The sequence below is a fragment of the Oryctolagus cuniculus genome, chromosome 12 (genome assembly GCF_964237555.1).
Source record: "Oryctolagus cuniculus chromosome 12, mOryCun1.1, whole genome shotgun sequence".
Lineage (NCBI taxonomy): Eukaryota > Metazoa > Chordata > Mammalia > Lagomorpha > Leporidae > Oryctolagus > Oryctolagus cuniculus.
Window position 1 is genome coordinate 26,415,026 of NC_091443.1, and position 18,796 is coordinate 26,433,821.

Below are 18,796 nucleotides of genomic sequence, written 5' to 3' on the forward strand. Positions count from 1 at the left end.
AGTTCAGATACAGGCTGCTCCACTTTTAAGATTTATTTTATTTATTTGAAGGACAGAGTTACAGAGAGAGGTAGAGATACAGAGAATCTTCCATCTGCTGGTTCACTCCCCAAATGGCTGCAATGGCTGGAGCTGAGCCAATCCGAAACCAGGAGCCAGGTGCCTCTTCCTGGTCTCCCATGTGGGTGTAGGGGTCCAAGCACTTGGGCCCTCCTCCACTGCACTCCCGGGCCACAGCAGAGAGCTGGACTGGAAGAGGAGCAACCGGGACAGAATCCGGTGCCCATATGGGATTCCGGCGCCATAGGCAGATTAACCCAGTGCGCCACGGTGCTGGTCCCCATGAATAAATCTTTTTAAAAAAATCAGATAAAAGTATCCCTTCATTTAAAAGAAACTGTTTCTACAAGTAAAGTTGAGGTACTCTGAGGTCTTTTTAGGAACCGGTAGTGGCTACGAAGACAGGGTACACGTAAGCATTTGACAAGGGGAAGCGAGATAAGCAAAGCAGGTTACCTAAAGCAGGCCAGCTGCCAGACGCAAGCGCTAAGCACCTGAGTAAAAGTGGCAGGAGCCAGAACCAGTGCTGTCTAGAAATGAAAAGGAAGCTGCAGTCTGAAAGGTGGGGCAGCAGAGGAAGGCGGTGAAAGGCGTCCTGGGCTTCTGTTTGGGGAAGGACACAGACGGTGCCAAGGTCGGATTCTTGGCTGCTGTTCCTGACACCAGCTTCCTATTAATACAGACTCTTAGAAGCAGCGGGAATGGCACCCACATGGAAAATCTGGATTGAGTGCCCAGCTCCTGACTCCAGCCTTGGAAAGAGACATTTGGAGAGTGAACCAGCAAACGGGACACACTAAAAAACATCTTTGAGGAAAAAGAGATCCCCACCCCAGTTCCCTCATTTCCTCCCAATCACAATACCCATGGTCCCCGCAAAGGGCCATCACAAGACTGTCATTCTCTTTTTCTGTTTAAGAAAATTATTAGTAGGTATTACTTTAAAACTTGACAAACCAGTTGTATAGCCTGTTTTTTTTTTTTTTTTTTTTTTTTACGATTTCTTTTTTTTTAAAGGATTTATTTATTTATTTGAAAGTCAGAGTTACGCAGAGAGAGGAGAGGCAGAGAGAGAGAGTGGTCTTCCATCAGATGGTTCACTTCCCAATTGGCCGCAACAGCCCCAGCTGCCCAATCCAAAGCCAGGAGTCAGAAGCTTCTTCCGGGTCTCCCACACAGGAGCAGGGGCCCAAGGATTTGGGCAATCTTCTACTGCTTTCCCAGGCCATAGCAGAGAGCTGGATTGGAAGTGGAACAGCAGAGACTTGAACCGGTGCCCATATGGGATGCCGGCACTGTAGGCGGCAGCTTTACCCACTATGCACAGCCCCGGCCCCAGTACAGCCTGGTTTTAAGCAGAGTTATTTAGCCAAGTTTTGCCTATTATACAGTGGTGTCATAACATATGCATTGTTTCACCATTTTCTTTTCTTTTTAAAAAAGATTGACTTGGCCGGCACCGCGGCTCACTAGGCTAATCCTCCGCCTGTGGCGCCAGCACCCCGGGTTCTAGTTCCACTGGATTCTGTCCTGGTTGCTCCTCTTCCAGTCCAGCTCTCTGGTGTGGCCCTGGAGTACAGTGGAGGATACTCCAGGTCCTTGGGCCCTGCACCCGCAGGGCAGACCAGGAGGAAGCACCTGGCTCCTGGCTTTGGAGCGGCGCAGCGCACCGGCTATAGCAGCCACTTGGGGGGGGGTGAACCAATGAAAAAAGGAAGACCTTTCTCCCTGTCTCTCTCTCTCTTACTGTCCACTCTGCCTGTCAAAAAAAAAAAAAAAAAAAAAAAAAAAAAAAAAAAAAAAGTTGACTTATTTATTCCAAAGGCTGAATTACAGAGAGGGAGAGATAAAAACAGATCTTTCAAATAAAAATAAATAAATAAATAAATAATAAATTAAAAAACCCAGATCTTTCATCTGCTGTTTCACTCCCCAAATTGCTCCAATAGCAGAGGCTGGGTCAGATCTCTCTCTGCCTCTTTAACTCTGCCTTCCAAATGAATAAATCTTAGATAAATAATCTTCCTATAAAAAGATAGCGTTATGCATATCTTTAGACTTCCAGCAGTAACAGCTCTTCCCAAGTGGGCCAGCTGCTTCATATCCTCAAGGGACAATGATTTTATGTTCTGCTGCAGCGTGGGGAACACTGACTTAGTGATAACCTAGATAGTAAGTGCAGAAATGTGGAATAATTATCTAACAAAAGGACTTGACATGGATGGCATTTAAAGGTGTGGGCTCAGATAACATCGTAAAAGGAAGTGATTAGATGAGAGGGTGCTGGACAGAGCCTTGAGTGATCCGCACACTTAGAGAACTGGCAGAACTGCTACAAAGCCGGAACAGGGGAGCTTGGCATTCTGTAAGCCAAGAGAAAAATAGGCGTGAAGCCCAGGACGGTCTCCTGCTTTGAATGCTGCCAAGAGATCATATGCAAGACAGGGATTTGGAAAAGGAGAGAAGTCAGGAGTTCTGGTTTTGGTTGTTTCGAGCTTGAGAGACAATGAGTAATTATTCAATGAGATGTCAAATGGGCAGCTGGGTACAGGAGTCTGAAACCCAGAACCCGAAGTATGGGGTCGCCGTTGTGGTATAGCAGGTTAAGCCACCGCCTGCAGTGCTGGCATCCCATATTGGCATCTGGTGGAATCCTGGTGGGCTCCACTCCACTTCTGATCCAGCTCCCTGATGTGCCTGGGAAAGACGGCCCAAGCACTTGGGCTCCTGCACCCAGGTGGGAGACCCAGAAGAAGCCTCTGGCTCCTAGTTTTGGCCTGGCCCAGCCCTATCCATTGGAGCCATTTGGGGAGTGAACCCGCAGATGGAATATCTCTGTCTCTACCTCTCTCTCTGTAATTCTTTCAAATAAATAAAAAACAAGTCTAGAAAGAAGGACCTGAAGCACAAGTTTGGTATTCGTGAGTGTAAGCAATGTGAAGGGAGAATGTGGATGGAGCCCCGGAGACTGAACAGAGGCAGACGGCAGGGCAGAGTAAGAGCGAGCGCTGAGAAGGCAGGGGAGGAACCTGGGGAGACCGCCTCACTGGGGAGCGGCAGCACCGGCTGTGCTAAGTACTGCTGAAAGCAGACGATCACTAGATTCACTACTAATTCTTTTTATTTTTTTGACAGGCAGAGTGGACAGTGAGAGAGAGAGAGAGACAGAGAGAAAGGTCTTCCTTTGCCGTTGGTTCACCCTCCAATGGCCGGCCGCGGCTGGCGCGCTGTGGCCGGTGCACCACGCTGATCCGATGGCAGGAGCCAGGTGCTTCTCCTGGTCTCCCATGGGGTGCAGGGCCCAAGCACTTGGCCATCCTCCACTGCACCCCCTGGCCACAGCAGAGAGCTGGCCTGGAAGAGGGGCAACCGGGACTAGAATCCGGTGTGCCCGCGCCGCAAGGTGGAAGATTAGCCTATTGAGCTGCGGCGCCGGACTAATACTAATTCTTAAATAACTACCCCAGTCAATAAATATACTTCTATGAGATCCCTTCAAATGCATAAAATTCCATCGTATGGCAGCAGTAAAATTAGCTCCATTGTTTCCACTGTAGATTCTTCCTAAACCTTTAGGGTAAATGCTATTGAGGCCGGCGCAGTGGGTTAACGCCCTGGCCTGCAGTGCTGGCATCCCATATGGGCACTGGTTCCAGACCCAGCTGCTCTACTTACGATCCAACTCTCTGTTATGGCCTGGGAAAGCAGTACAAGATGGTCCAAGTCCTTGGGCCCCTGCACCCATGTGGGAGACCCGGAGGAGGCTCCTGGCTTCAGATCAGTGCAGCTCTGGCCGTTGCGGCCAATTGGAGAGTGAACCATGGGATGGAAGACTCTCTTTGCCTCTCCTCTTTCTGTGTAACTCTTTCAAATAAATCAATCTTAAAAACAAACAAACAAACAAACAAACTAAATGGTATTGCCTTGAACACACTCTGCCAGGACTAAGTCAAATACTCTGAGATTATCTGAGTCAACACAAAAGTGCAGGCATTTAAAGTCTACTCCCACTCTGAGGAAACACAATTTTTAAAAAACCTGCTATTTTGATAGGAAACTACATATCACCTACGGAGTAAGTAATATTTAGGGAATTATTTATAATTCTATGGGAAGTTCATCTTACAGCGTTATGAGTGGGACAACACACATAGTGCTGGAAATCACGGCCTGCAGAAGAAAATGCACTGTGGGACAGGACTCCAGAAAACACAGCCAGGAGGGTGGCCGGCAGGTGTGAAGGCAGCAGCGGCTCCGGCTGGCCTTTCCTCGGCGCCTAGCTCATTCCTGCCCCTCCCCCGGGCGGCGGAGCTGTCGCCATGGCAACAGGCACGCGCGGCCTCCAGCCGTTACCCGCCGCTGCTGCCCAGGGCTCCGCGCACTGCACTCGGCGGCGCGTCTGCCCGGCCGGGCCCTCATCTGGCTTGGCCCGGAGGGTGAGGAGCCGCGGGGCAGCAGCATGGCCAAAGGGGCAGCCTCCTCGCGGCTGGAGGACTTGGACCTGAGCGGAGAGGAGGTCCAGAGGCTCACCTCCGCCTTCCAGGACCCCGAGTTCCGGCGAATGTTCTCCGAGTACGCCGAGCAGCTCAACGACCCGGAGAACCGGCGGCTCTACGAGGCGGAGATCACCGCGCTCGAGCGGGAGCGCGGCGTGGACGTGCGGTTCGTGCACCCGGAGCCGGGCCACGTGCTGCGCACCAGCCTGGACGGGACGCGGCGCTGCTTCGTGAACGTGTGCTGCAACGCGCTGGTGGGCGCGCCCAGCTGCCGGCCCGGTTCCGACCGGGGGGCGCCCGGCAGCCACTGGATCCTGCCCTACAGCCTGGCGCCGGCCCGCGAGTACGCGGGGCGCAGCGGCAGCCGCTACACCGTCTACGACGTGGTCTTTCACCCCGACGCGCTGGCGCTGGCGCGGCGCCACGAGCGCCTCCGCCACATGCTGGACGACACGGCCCTGGAGGCCGTGCAGAAGCAGTTCGGCGTCAGGCTGGACCGCAGGAACGCCAAGACCCTGAAGGTCAAGTACAAGGGGACCCCGGAGGCCGCCGTCCTGCGCACGCCCCTGCCCGGCGGCGCCCCGGCCCGGCCCGAGGGGGATCCAGACGACCCCCTCCTGGCCTTCCCCTACCCCTACAGCTACCCGGCCGCTTCCGGAAGCTCCGCCGGCCCTCGGCCCCGGGCGCCGTCCCCGCCGGAGCCGGCCCCGCCGCCCGCGCCCACCGAGCCCCGCTACAGCGTGGTGCAGCGCCACCACGTGGACCTCCAGGACTACCGCTGCTCCCGGGACTCGGCCCCGAGCCCCGTGCCCCGCGAGCTGGTGGTCACCATCGAGCTGCCGCTGTTGCGCTCGGCCGAGCAGGCGGCGCTGGAGGTGACGGGCAAGCTGCTGTGCCTGGACTCGCGGAAGCCTGACTACCGGCTGCGGCTCTCGCTCCCGTACCCGGTGGACGACAGCCGCGGCCACGCGCAGTTCCACAAGGCGCGACGGCAGCTGGTGGTCACGCTGCCCGTGGTGCCGGCCGCCACCGCCGCGCCGGAAGAGAGCCCCGGCCGGGCCGGAACTGACGACGCGACCCGCGCCTCGGAGGAAGAGGAGGAGGAAGAGGAGGAGGCGGGACTGGCCGGGGGTCTCGCGGTGGGGAACGGAGCCCCGGATTCCGGCCGAACCGCGGCCGATAGGGTCCCCGCCGCAGGTGGCCCCGAGGTGGCACCTCCGCCGGCTGGCGCTGGAGAGGAGCGGGACTTTGACGGGGTCGCGGGGTCGCCGCCGCCTCCTGGGGACGGGGACGGAGACCCCTCTGGTCCCTCAGCGCTGGGCCTCGACGGGCAGCCTCCCGCCGGAGGAGGGGGCGTGCGCCGGCCGGGCTCGGGCCGCGAGCCCGGGGACCCGGCCATGGGCGGTGGTCCCTGCCCCGAGAGGAGGGGACCTGTGTGTCCCCCCTTGCAGTGTAACCAGGATGAGGAAACCCTGACCCTGCTCATTGGCGTGCCGCGCATCCAGCCGCAAAGCCTTCGAGGGGACGTGAGCCCCCTCGGGTACCACGTGTGCTTCTCCGCGCAGGACTCGGCTTACGCCTTCCTTCTGCAGTTTGCGCCCGAGAATAAGCTGAGCACCAGAGAGCCCGTGATTAGTATTTCCTCAGACAATGCCGTGATAGAACTGGCCAAATCTCCGGGGAGCTATGGACACTGGAAGCAGTGGTTTTACGGCTTAAACGACGCATCTTTGGAGGTAACAGTTCTTTTTAGAGTCTTAAGGTTTGACATATTTCATGCCACTTTTAAAGTGTCCTGTTAGGCACCCTCTCAATATATTCTAAACAAAGTAAAGCCACCCTTAATTTTTCTGTAAATACTAGAAATTGGTATGCACGTTGAAAGCTAGTGCACAGTCAGCATTTTTAAGAAGTGGCGCATGGATTTCCGGTCCTCGACGTGTGCGCACTGCCCTCCTGGGTCCCCCGCCTGCGAAGCGGAGGGCAGGGGTGGCCAGCAGCGGAGGGTGCCTGCTTCTGGGCAGAAGGGCTGTGACTCTAGTCGTATTTCCCCAGGCGTTTATGACCACATTGGAAGTGCTTAAAGCACTTTTTCCCAACTTAGAAAGGCAGTAATAACAGCAGCTGACGTCCAGAGAGGTCACGGACCTCCGCCAGTGTCACACAGCTTTTATGTGGGAAAACGAAGTTGTGACTCTAAATCGCATCTCCGTCCCGAGTGTAGGGTTGTGCTTCTTCGTCTGTCGGTTGTAATCATTCTCTGGTCCCTGCTGGTCAGCGAACACACGGCCGGTACTGAACGAAGTCGGGTAGTTGTGGAGCTCGACATCCCCTCCGCTAGCTGCCCTCTTCCTGGGCAAAGGCTTTTAGAACTGGGCCGAGCGTTGCCCGGCCTACTCAGCAGAGTAACTGGGAAGGAATAACTTCATATGTTCTCTGGTAGTTTGATACTTCTTAGGCTACTGAGGTTCTTGAATTTTAGATTCAGCACAAGTATTGGCAAATATTGAAAAAACCTACTTAAAATTTGAAGTTCTAAAGAGTTTAAAATCATAAATGAACAGTTGATAGCTTTGTATGGAAGTTACATGTAGATTGTTAACCTCTTTTAACATATTCTAGAGTCATGTTCCAGAAACAACACTAATTACACACATTATATAATAAAAATTATTTGACCATGGCTTTATACTGAAACTTTTACTTTTCCTGTTGTTTTTCTAGAAATTTGCTAGTCGGTTACACCTGTATTTTATGAGCTGGGTGTCTCTTTGAGAAGTGATTAATTTGAAACCCTCCAAAAATGGTAAAATAGGCTAAGTAAGCTACTTTATGAGACTGAGTACGTTTATGTTATCAGAAGGAGGAAATTTAGGAAACAGCAGTCGTTTTCCTGTCATTGTTTTTATAAGTGTGAAAGTAACTCTCAGTGTGGGAAGAAAACTTTATGGACAGCAGTTCCTGTTTTATAATTTATTTCAATAAGATTTTCTAGTATGCTAACATTTAGGCCAAGAAACTAGAGCAAAATAGGACAACTTTTTATCTTTGAAGTCTGAAATTAATAATTATGTAATTATAATATTTGCTAGGGTTGATGGAATTATGATGTATTCTTTTGCTTTCCATGGTACTGGACCAGGTGTGAGTATTAAAGCAAATTTTTAAAAAGCATTATAGTGAGGTATATATCATGAATATATCATCATGTGCATTATATGAAAAGAACCGCTATGTAAAGAGACTTTTTTAACTATCAAGGTCAAATTTGCTTTATGCACAAAAAATACTAAATGTTTATTTAACCCTTCAATATTCACTGGGAATTCTCCCAGAGCCTCAGAGACCACGTGTTATTTTACTGTAAAACTGAAATCAGTTATTAGAATGACAAGGTAAGTATATACAGATCTTTTAATCATAACCGTTTCCATTACAGATTTCGGATTTACTAAAAGTTAAAATAGTTGGTGTGCTTCTGGCAGTGAGACAGTGCTGAGGGCTGAGTATATTTTCCCAAGACATGGACAGTAGAAAAGCTATAGAGGTGTTTTTCTGTTGTAGAGGTTCATTTAAAAACAAAAAAAAAGATTTATTTTATTTATTTGAAAGACAGAGTTACAGAGAGAGGTAGAGAGAGAGAGGTCTTCCATCTGCTGGCTCACTCCCCGGATGGCCGCAGTGGCCGGAGCTGCGCCGATCCAAAGCCAGGTTCACTTTTGTTTGGTGCTTACAAGGTCAAATACTGTTGAACAGAAGACTTGAAACTTGTCTTTGTTTTTTTTTTTCCCATTTGGGCCAAATAATTAGCTGTTTATTTTGTAATTATAAAAGTTGTATATAAAAGGTGTATAGGAAGATTATTTGGAGCAACAATGAACTGATTTTAAGTAATTTTAAATATGATTAATATGATTACTCCTCCCAACACCTAATATACTTACTCATTTGTCATGAATATAAACAGAATGCTTTGTGTTTGGGATTCAGGTGAAAGAGTGATATTTGCATTTTCTAACAGCTTTGAAATCTTTCCATGTCAGCATCTACCTGATTCTTATATATTAGTGTCACTGTGGACTATCTCAGTTCTTAGAAATAAAATGCACTTTTTCTAAATAAATTACAGTTGGCCCTTACCTAAGAACTAAGAGGTAAACTGGTCACACAAAATCTGAGTAGATCCTGTTACATATATTTCTTAGCTGACTCAAGAAGTGCTCTAGAACTGAAATACATTTATAGTTGGGATTCCATTTATTTCCTTAGAAGTGATGTTACTCTTAAGAAAAAAAGGAAAAGAGAAAAAAGGAAAAACAAATATCATTTGTATGTAGTATTTTCTGGAAGAAAAAACATACCTGAGATGTAATAGACCTAGAAAAAGTACTAAGGGTTTTTCTTTTTAGGTACACTTGGTACAACCCCTACTGCTCTGTACAATGCTCAATTTTCTTTCTCCAAAACAGCACATGAAAATACCTTAAAATATTTTAAAAAGTATAACCCATAACTTTATGAGAGTTTTTGTGAATTGTTTTTAGGCACACTGCATTGAATCCAACTTTTAAGGAAGGTTATCTTTTTTTTATTTTTAGGAAAGGTTGTTTGTCAATGAAGAAAATGTTGATGAGTTTCTTGAAGAGGTTCTGAGCAGTCCAGTGGGACAGACAGTGCCACCAAACCCACCATTAATTGAAGTCCTTCAAGTTAATGATAAAAAGATTCAAATTCACGCAGAGGTAAGGATTTCAGTGGGCTTTATAAAGGAGTGACTAAAGATATCATTAAATTTTGATTTCTTAATGTCGTAACTTTAAAGGAAATGATATTTAATGGCAGGGAAGAGTGATGTTTAGACTTTTGTCTGTGTATTTACTAAATGTTCACATTTTCACATTACCTCATTTCATTCAAAAATAACCTTCTAATGAACAAAAAAACTAATATTTGGTAAGTTTGAATATTCATCCAGGAGTAAATGCTAAATCTTGCCATTCTCAAACCTTGAGAATTATGTCAGTTCGTTCATTCTTCCTGGGTACATTTATGTCAAGACTGACCTATGAGGCAGTTTCAGTTTGGTTGGATTGCTTTTTTTGGGGGGGCGGGGGGAGGTGTTTTCTTAATCTTTGTTTATTTATTTGAAAAGCAGAGTTACAGAGAAAGACTGATCTTCCATCAGCTGATTCACTCCCCAAATGGTTGCAGTGGCAAAGGCTGGGCCAAACTGAAACCAAGAGCTTGGAACTCCATCTGGGTTTCCCACGTACTTGGGCCATCTGGCACTCATATGGGATGCCAGCATCACAAGCAGTGGCTTAACCCACTGCACCACAACACCGGCCCCAGTTTGATCATTTTGTCTTTAATATTGGACACAATAATTTACTGACTACAACAAATGACTGATATATAAATGGGAGAACAGTGGCTCTAATCACAGAAATTAAAGAAATTCAACAATGCCCTTATAAAAGAATGTCTGTTAAAGAGTTTTGTAGGCCTTTATAAAAAACCTGGATTATTTATATTGAAGGAGATGAGGAATTAGAGAAAGGATTTAATCAGAAAACTAATGCCAGGTTTGCATTGTTAAAAAATAACTGGCAGGGCTGGCGAGTAAAGCCGTAGCCTGCCCTGCTGACTTCCTATATGGATGCCAGTTCGTGTCCTGGCTGCTCCACTTCCAGTCCAGCTTTCTGCTGATGGCCTGAGAAAGCAGCAGCAGATGATCCAGGTGCTTGAGCCCCTGCCACCCACATGGGATTCCTGGCTTCGGCCAAGGCCATTGTGGCCATCTGGGAGTAAACCAGCAGACGGAAGCTTTGTCTCCCCCTCTCTCTCTGTAACTTTCAAATAAATAACTCTTTTTAAAAAGTGGTAGCATCTGGAGGATGACTTCAGGGGGAAGCCTGGAAACGTACGTGTAGGTCTGCAAAGGTTTTTAAAAACCCTTATTTCCAGGGGATACAATTTAATTTTCTCTTCTTGCAAAGAATTAATTTGTTCTTTCTCACGACACAGGTACAAGAATCTAGTAACTCTGATAAGCTTCAAGGAAAGGAAGACAAAGTCAATGAAGGAAGTCATCTAACTGAAAAGGAAAATGTAGACCATTTTATCACTCGTACAACTGATTCTGACTCATCAATAGCAGCTAAAGCACTAGAAATAGATAGTTGTGGTTCAACTGCAACTGAACAGGAGTCTCTCAATGCTTCTCAGATGCTATTTGAAAAATCTCAGAAACCTGAGTCAAAAATGGAACCTCAAGTTTTCAAAGAAATGAGTGCTACTTACTCAGCTGAAGAAAAAGACACTTCAAAAGAATCAGTAATAAATGAAGAGAAAGAATTCCGTGGAGATCATCTATCTTCATCACTGACCACAAAAGCAGTTCACAATATACCAGATTTTGACAGCATAAAAGAAATCAATATGCAGGATGGTAGTGTGCAGATTATTAAAGATCATGTGACTCACTGTGCATTCAGTTTTCAGAATTCCTTGCTATATGACTTGGACTAATTATATATAATTTTGGGATTTGAACGTTAAGAGTGAAAAAATCTGGGGATCTTTTAAGTTTTTGTTAATCATTAAAACCAAAGATATTCAACAAAATATAAAATTAAAACTTTTACTCTGATGGAGAAATTGGAGATATGTCTTTTTGCCTCTAGAGTTTGTTTCCTTAATTATGGAGATAAATTTTGTGATTTTTCTGATAAATGTGTATTTTTTTTAAGATTTGTTTATTTTAAAGAGTTACAAAGAGAAGGACAGGCAGAGAGAAAGGTCTTCCATCTGCTGGTTCACTCCCTAATTGGCTGCAATGGTCAGAGCTGCGCCAATCCAAAGCCAGGAGCTGTTTCCGGGTCTCCCACGTGGGTGCAGGGGTCGAAGCACTTGGGCCATCTTCTACTGCTTTCCCAAGCCATAGCAGAGAGCTGGATCAGAAGTGGAGCAGCTGGCACTCGAACTGGTGCCCATATGTAATGCTGGCATTGCAGGCGGCTGGCCCCATTATTTTTTCAAAGTTTCAAAATACTAACTTGTCCCATGAAGTACTTCTCAAGAATGCAATAACTAGAAATATTAGTATCCTTGTAAGGGGGTAGAAACTAATTGTTTTTAAGTCTCACTATTTATGCTTCAACTAAAGCAGCTTTTTTCTTAACTTGAATGAGCAACAGAGAAAGAAACCTGTTCACAGTGGTCCCAACAACCAGGTCTGAGATGGGGCTGGCCAAAGCCAGGAACTAAGAACTCCATCCTGATCTCCCACATGGGTGGTAGGAAGCTGGGTGGAAAGCAGAGCTGCCTGTACTGGAACTGGCACTCTACTATGGAATGTTTGCTTAGTAAGCAGCGGCCTTAACTTACTGTGCTCCAATGCTGGCTCTCTGGAGGGGAAAGAACTTCACTAACCAATATGAACCATGTTAACAACTGCAGATAAACTAAATGAAATTCAGGATTTTTGCCTCAGCTACATTTTACTTTTCCCATATACCTGCTCTTGATGCTCCACTTCCAATCCAGCTCTCTGTTGTGGCCTGGGAAAGCAGTAGAAGATGAGTTAGGGAGAGAGGTCTTCCTTCCGCTGGATCACTCTGGCTACAACAACCGGAGCTACGCTGATCTGAAGCCAGGAGCGAGGAGCTTCTTCCCGGTCTCCCACGTGGGTGCAGGGGCCCAAGGACTTGGGCCGTCTTCTACTGCATCCCATATGGGCACCTGCTCCACTTCCCCTCTAGCTCCCTTAACTCCCTACTGATGTACCTAGGAAGGCAGAAGATGGCCCAAGTGGTTGGAACCCTGCACTCAGTTGGGAGACCTGGAAGAAGCTGCTGGCTCCAGATCAACCCAGCTGCAGCCATTGCGGACATTTTGGGGATCCATCCATCTAACTCCCTTAAATAAATGTCTTTTTTAAAAAGAGAAAATCTTGGGGCTGGCACTGTGGCGCAGCGGGTTAATGCCCTAGCCTGAAGTGCCAGCATTCCATATGGGTGCTGGTTCGAGACATGGCTGCTCCACTTGTGATCCAGCTCTCTGCTATGGCCTAGGAAAGCAGAAGATGGCCCAAGTTCTTGGGCCCCTGCACCCGTGTGGGAGACCTGGAAGAAGCTCCTGGCTCCTGGCTTTGGATTGGCACAGCTGCGACCGTTGCGGCCAACTGGAGTGTGAACCAGTGGATGGAAGACCTCTCTCTGCCTCTTCTCTCCGTGTAACTCTTTCAAATAAATCTTAAAAAAAAAAAAAATCTAACACTATTTCTCACAAATTTTTAGGAGAGCATTAAAGAAAATGTAGAAAAGGAAATACTTGTGGATCTAATCAGTACCCCCAGGGCCCTGAGCTGATGTATCTCTGTTCTAAACTCAGCTAATACAGACTCTGGCCTTTGCTTAGTCCTTTGAACTGTTGACATTAGGTCAAAGTACTAAAGCTGGTAGAAAGCCTGGCTTCATCCTGACGTACATTTACAATCCCCAGGCAAATCGAGCATCAGACAGACTTTGAAGGTAGAATGTAGCTCATAGAGAATTATTTACCTCGCCTTACATGAACATACACAATTTTCAAACACTATGAATCTAAAATTTATGCAGTCGAGACCATTTAAGTTTTCTTAGGTTAAAATGACATAGTAATACCTTTATGCAAATTAGTTTGAGTAATTTTTGATTAAATGTTAAACCTATTTCCTATTTATATGTTTAAAGTTAAATCTGGCACTAGAACAAGTTTCATTTGGCACCACTGAAGTTGGTATCATTTCTGGCCTTCAGAAACAATTTAGGCTGTATTTCCCTTACATAGCAGCTTCTGATTGTTCATTATCTATGCCTGGCTAATTTGAAAGCCAGTTTCTTCTGGAGGGAATGTACTGTCATAAGCTGAGTTTTATTTCAAACTCGTTTCTACCAGGTACAGTTAGCAAATATTAAATGTAATTTTAACTTGCAGTATTTCTAGAATGTCTGCTAAATTTCAGTATAAAGAGTGAACAACTTATTCTGCAAAATGATTAGGGACCTTTTTATGCAAAAATGAGTACTTTATTTTGGTAGCACTAATGAAAAAAAAAAGACCATTGTATTTCTATATTGAGGTGAAAACAATGTTTAAACTTTCTTATCACTCAAATACATTCCAAACAAAGTGTGTTCTGTGAAGGTTCCAAAGCACAGGCAAATCTTAACACAACAGATGAATCCATAATACTGCAAATGACTTTCTGCCAAGGTGTTTAAAAAACATAAACTTCTGAATTATGAACCAGTGAAGCAATCCCTTTCCTAATAACTGTGTCAAGAGTGAAACGGCTTGTTCCATTAATACTCTAATGATTTAATTATAATACTTTTTGCTGCTATGAGTTTTAAATAAATTTTGCTGTACGTAAAATAAGTTTTCAAAGTGGAAAAGTGTACAAAGTTTCAGATAAAAAGATTAATAGATGCAATTTAAATAAAATTTCCCCTCGTATCAACAATAATCATAATCTTTAGCAATACAGATTTGAGCTTTAAAACCCAACTCCCAAAGTGAAAACTTCAGTTTTAAATCTTAATCAGACACAACAAAAAGAATACTATATATTTGGACACCTTTTACAAGAATTCTTTTTTTGTATTAAAGCAGAAACCAGTTCCTAAACCCTTTTATTCAACTGTATATCCTGTTTGGACAAATATCAAAAATAGAAGACTGTCACTTTTGCCACTGTGATTTTTTTTCACTGCAGTCTTCTATAACTTTTACAGAGTTCGTGGTCCCTAATATCTCCCCACCCTCCATTTTTTCTAGGTGAGGCAATGGATACCACAGGAGACTTCTCACTGATAATTAGAGTTTCTGGAAACATGTACTGTCTGTTACTATTTAAGAGTGACTCAATCTGGGCACTCTGGGTGAATGGCCTACAGGTTTTCTTGTGATGCATACCACAGTCTCCAGCGTGAAAAACCCTGGGAACTTGAGGAACCAGCACTCTCCAGAGTTTTGGAAGACAAGATACAGTCAAATATTGAAGGGTCCAGTCCCAGTTATAATCATCGTAGGTACAGAAAGTGTCTGTGCACTCGATCAGCTTCTGGTATGCATTGCGGGTTAAGGCTAGACCCATATTGTGCTCTGTGGATTTCCAAGTTTTCACATCTACCTTGTGAGCAATGCCGTGGAAACTCCGGCTGGCGGTATAGGTCCCTAGGGAGAGAACATCACACTCAGGGCACTCCTGCTGTCTCAGCTTCCACATCTTTTTGAAGACATGATAAAAATCTGGGGCTAAGTAATGATCCTCTTCTAGGAAAAGGATAAGGCCAGCATAATCCTGTAGAACTTTGACCCTTTCCCACACAAAATGCAGCTTCCACCACCAGTGATGCTTGGTCTGGGAAAACTTGGCCTCTCTATAATGACCAAATGAGTCAGGGTACTCAGCATTAATGCACCCCAACTTCAAAGCTGCGTTCTTCTGCAAGTCTCTGGGGCAGTCTCTGGGGTCACTGCCCGGAAACTCGTTGGGGTACAACTGAATGCTGAAAGGAAAGAACACCTGCAGAATCGGACAGAAATCCACTCCGGCGATTAGCTGATTGATCTCTGGGGACCAGAAGTCGTGGCTGAAGATGACCAGGACATCTTCAATGCCCTGGGCTTTGCGAAGTGAGTCCAGCAGCAGTCTGAGGTATTCGAGTCGGTTATGCACCTGGACCACCAGCACCAGCTCCCGGGGGGCCCAGGAGCCAGCCTTATCGACATTCCTCAGCGTCTGATCAAAGTTCAGCTGGTACACCAGGGACCGGTAGCGCAGCGTCTGGTTGTCCGCCTCGGGCTGCGCGGCCGCCGGCACCAGCGGGGCTGCCGACTCGTTGGAGACCCTGCGGATGCCCACGGACACGGCGGGATGGTCCCCGCCACGGCCGCCCGCAGCCCGCGCGGGCTCGGCGTCCAGCAGCGGCGGGGCAAGGGCCTCGTTCTTCCTTTGTCGCCCATTGCTGCTCCAAAGGACGAAGCCGCAGGCGGCCACCACGAGCGTCAAGATTAGCACCTTCCGCTTGTAGATGCGGAACCTCATGGTCTTCAGGACCGGGAGAGAGGGCAGGCGGGCGCGGAAAGGAGCTGGCGGCTTCTGCACGGAGGGGGCGGGCGGGCGGCGGCCGTCGCTCTGGCCTGCAGCGGCAGGAACTGGCCCCCGCGGCGGCCCGCGCTAACTCATATCGGGCCCCAGGGGTCCTGGGACCCGAAGGCTCTCAGCTGCCTCACGCCGCTCGGGCTCCACACATCCTCGCCTGGCAGCTGCAGCTCAAGCAGCGGCCCCGCGGCTAGGAGCCGCGGCTTGGCGTCGCCTCAGTCCCCTCCATTCAGCACCACGGGTCCCGGAAGCAGACCCACCGCGCCCCAGCTCCGTTACCTGCGCCTCCAGCGGCCCTGCGTCCTTTGCGCTCTCATTCTTAGGCGAGCCCCGGACCGGCAGCACCGAGCGACGCAACCTCGCCCCTGTTCGGCGACGACCGTTCTGACAATCCGCGACTTGCCCGCGGAACGCCGCGGCCCTCTGGCCCACACCCCTCCGGCCCGCCCCCTTAGGCCGTTGGTTGGCGCTTCCCAGACGCGTCCCGAGGCGCCCGGCCGCCGTGGCCGGCTGCCTATTGGCTCGCGGCACTGTCGCTCAGGTTCAGTTCCTACTTCCGCCTCCTCCCTCCCTTTCCTGTGAGGCGCGAGCGGCGCGAGGCGAGGAGTGCGGTCGCTGAGTTTCCCGGTAAGCTGAGAGCCAGGCTGTAGCCGTTTGACCGGGAGGCGCTGTCGCTCAGAATCCGGGGGGTGGATAAGGGCGTCGTGCAAAAGGGAGAGCAACACCTGCTGCCTTGGCTTAGTTGAAGTCAAGAGCCGGCGTGGCCGTTTGGGAAAGGCGCTCAGGCATGGCGGCTCCCGGGCCGCAAGGCACGCCGGCTTGTGAAGGACACGTCAGCTCTCGGGGCTGCTGACGGGGCCCGGGCTTCGGGGAGGAAGCGTGAAGCCAGACTGGTGCGGTTCTCGGAGAAGGAACGGGGCGGGTCATAGCCGTAGCCTGCTACGTTGCGTACTGAGTAGCCATAGCCGGGAGCTAGAAAATGGAGCAGGTGGGTGTGGGGCAGGAAGTAGCGAAGAAACTTCACGTCTCAGCATCTCCCTCTGTGGAAGGTTAGATCGCACCATCGCCACGATTTTTCTTTTTGGGCCACAGTTAAGGAAACTTAAGCGTCAAGGGAAGCCACTTTGTATAGAGAAGTGACCGTACTGGGCCTCCTGCGCTTGCTTTTTAAAGCGAGTCTTGTTCTGTAAATGCCGCAGTAGCTTAAAAGCCTTCCATAGAGGTGTGCACGTGACGGTGCGGCGCATGAGGGCCTGGTGCGGTTCTAAATCACTTAGGTAGTGCTGCATTCCTATAAATAGCTTATTTTGTATAGCACTTTGACTTCGAAAAATGTCTAATGCCTGCTACTTTGTTTTACATCTGTGACTACAGTTTTCATCGTACTGAAAAAAGAAAAAAATGGTCAATGTACCTAAAACCCGAAGGACTTTCTGTAAGAAGTGTGGCAAGCATCAGCCTCACAAAGTGACCCAGTATAAGAAGGGCAAGGATTCCCTGTATGCCCAGGGGAAGAGGCGCTATGATCGGAAGCAGAGTGGCTATGGTGGGCAGACAAAGCCAATTTTCCGGAAGAAAGCTAAAACCACGAAGAAGATTGTGCTACGGCTTGAATGTGTTGAGCCCAACTGCAGATCCAAGAGGATGCTGGCCATTAAGAGATGCAAGCATTTTGAACTGGGTGGAGATAAGAAGAGAAAGGGCCAAGTGATCCAGTTCTAAACTTGGGGGATTTTTTTCTTTCTTTTTTTGGTTCTTACTTAATTTTGGGACAAATATGTTGAGGCTTTATAAAAATTAACCTGTAGGAAAATAAATACAGTGATATTCATACCCAAGTCTTTTGTATTTTTTGGCTAATATATGGAATCGGGTGTTTAGTGTTAATAACAGTTCTTTTCCTAAGAATTGATACTTTGTATTTACAGGAATCCTGCCTCAAATCTTATAACCTGATTATAGAAAATAATAGGGGAAAAACCTGGCATTTTAAACTTTGCCTTCCTGCTAGTTTCAAATACATAGTAGTCTCTCCTTATAAACTGGAGATGTTAAAAAAGACTAACTGTAGATGGTATCTATATATACTGTTTTTTCCTCTATGTATGATAGTTTAATTTGTAAGATTAAGAACAGTAATAACAATGTGCTATTATAAAATTGCCAGCATCACTTAAGATTTTATTTGAAAGGCAGAGTTAGAGAGAGGTTCTCCATCTGTTGGTTCACTCCCCAAATGGCCAGAGCTGGGCGGATTGGGAGGCAGGAGCTTCTTCCAGGTCTCCCACGTGGGTGCAAGAGACTCAAGGACTTGGGCCATCTACTGCTTTCCCAGGCCATAGCAGAGTTGGATCAAAAGTGGAGCAGCTGGGACTTAAACCAGTGCCCATATGGGATGCTGGTGCTGCACTGGTCCCTGGTGCAAGGGTGACACACCACACTGATAATGTGATAGTAACATGTGTATAAGGTGACCAATGGTTTTACATTCTCAGCAGAATGGCAAGATTTTTTAAGTTTGTGTTATTTGATCACACTTTTAAAAGACTTATTTGAGAGGCAGAGTTACAGACAGGGAAAGCAGAGGTCTTCCGTCCACTAGTTCACTCCCTAGGTGGTCATAATGGCCAGAGCTGAGCTGAAATGAGCTGACTGGAAGCCAGGAGCCAGGGTCTTTTTCTGGGTCTTCCATGGCTTTCCCAGACCATCAGTGGATTGAAAGAGGAGCATCCGGGACTCAAATTGGCACCCATGTGGGATCCCAGAGGCTTAACCTTTGTAGGGGAAGTCACTCTGTAACTCTGCCTTTCAAATAAAATAAAAAAAAAGCACTAAAGTGCAATAGTAGTGATGCTGGCAATTTTATGATGTGCCAGCCCCAAATGGCAGATTTCATCATGCTATCAGAACAGCATGCAATGTAAAGTTTGAATTTTGGAATTTTCCATTTTATATTTCTAGAACCTGGTTGACTGTGGGTAACAAACTCAGGATGAGGGATGGTTACTGTGTATGTTGAGTGACTTCATAATCTTGATTGATAAGCAGCTGGTAAGGACCTCAATTGAACTTCAAGAAAAAAGGCTAC

General features: G+C 47.5%; 3 protein-coding genes across 4 annotated transcripts; 2 read left to right on the forward strand and 1 right to left on the reverse strand.

Annotated features, from left to right (window-relative positions):
- The first annotated feature begins 4,389 nt into the window (after window positions 1-4,389).
- Window positions 4,390-11,216, forward strand: DNAAF2 (dynein axonemal assembly factor 2). Of its 2 annotated transcripts, XM_008269626.4 has the most exons (3): window positions 4,390-6,292; window positions 9,155-9,298; window positions 10,584-11,216. In XM_008269626.4, the coding sequence occupies exons 1-3, from the start codon at window positions 4,520-4,522 to the stop codon at window positions 11,085-11,087; spliced, it is 2,421 nt and encodes an 806-aa protein (XP_008267848.3). In that variant the 5' UTR covers window positions 4,390-4,519; the 3' UTR covers window positions 11,088-11,216. The 2 variants fall into 2 exon arrangements, with proteins under 2 accessions (XP_008267848.3, XP_069909797.1); XM_070053696.1 differs by lacking the exon at window positions 9,155-9,298.
- Window positions 11,217-13,605: 2,389 nt separating this feature from the next.
- Window positions 13,606-16,153, reverse strand: MGAT2 (alpha-1,6-mannosyl-glycoprotein 2-beta-N-acetylglucosaminyltransferase). Its single transcript, XM_008269624.4, has one exon. The coding sequence runs from the start codon at window positions 15,649-15,651 to the stop codon at window positions 14,308-14,310; it is 1,344 nt and encodes a 447-aa protein (XP_008267846.2). The 5' UTR covers window positions 15,652-16,153; the 3' UTR covers window positions 13,606-14,307.
- A 61-nt stretch (window positions 16,154-16,214) lies between these two features.
- RPL36AL (ribosomal protein L36a like) lies at window positions 16,215-17,546 on the forward strand. The gene is made up of 2 exons (XM_002718228.5): window positions 16,215-16,335; window positions 17,083-17,546. The coding sequence occupies exon 2, from the start codon at window positions 17,110-17,112 to the stop codon at window positions 17,428-17,430; it is 321 nt and encodes a 106-aa protein (XP_002718274.1). The 5' UTR covers window positions 16,215-16,335; window positions 17,083-17,109; the 3' UTR covers window positions 17,431-17,546.
- The last annotated feature ends 1,250 nt before the right edge of the window (window positions 17,547-18,796 follow it).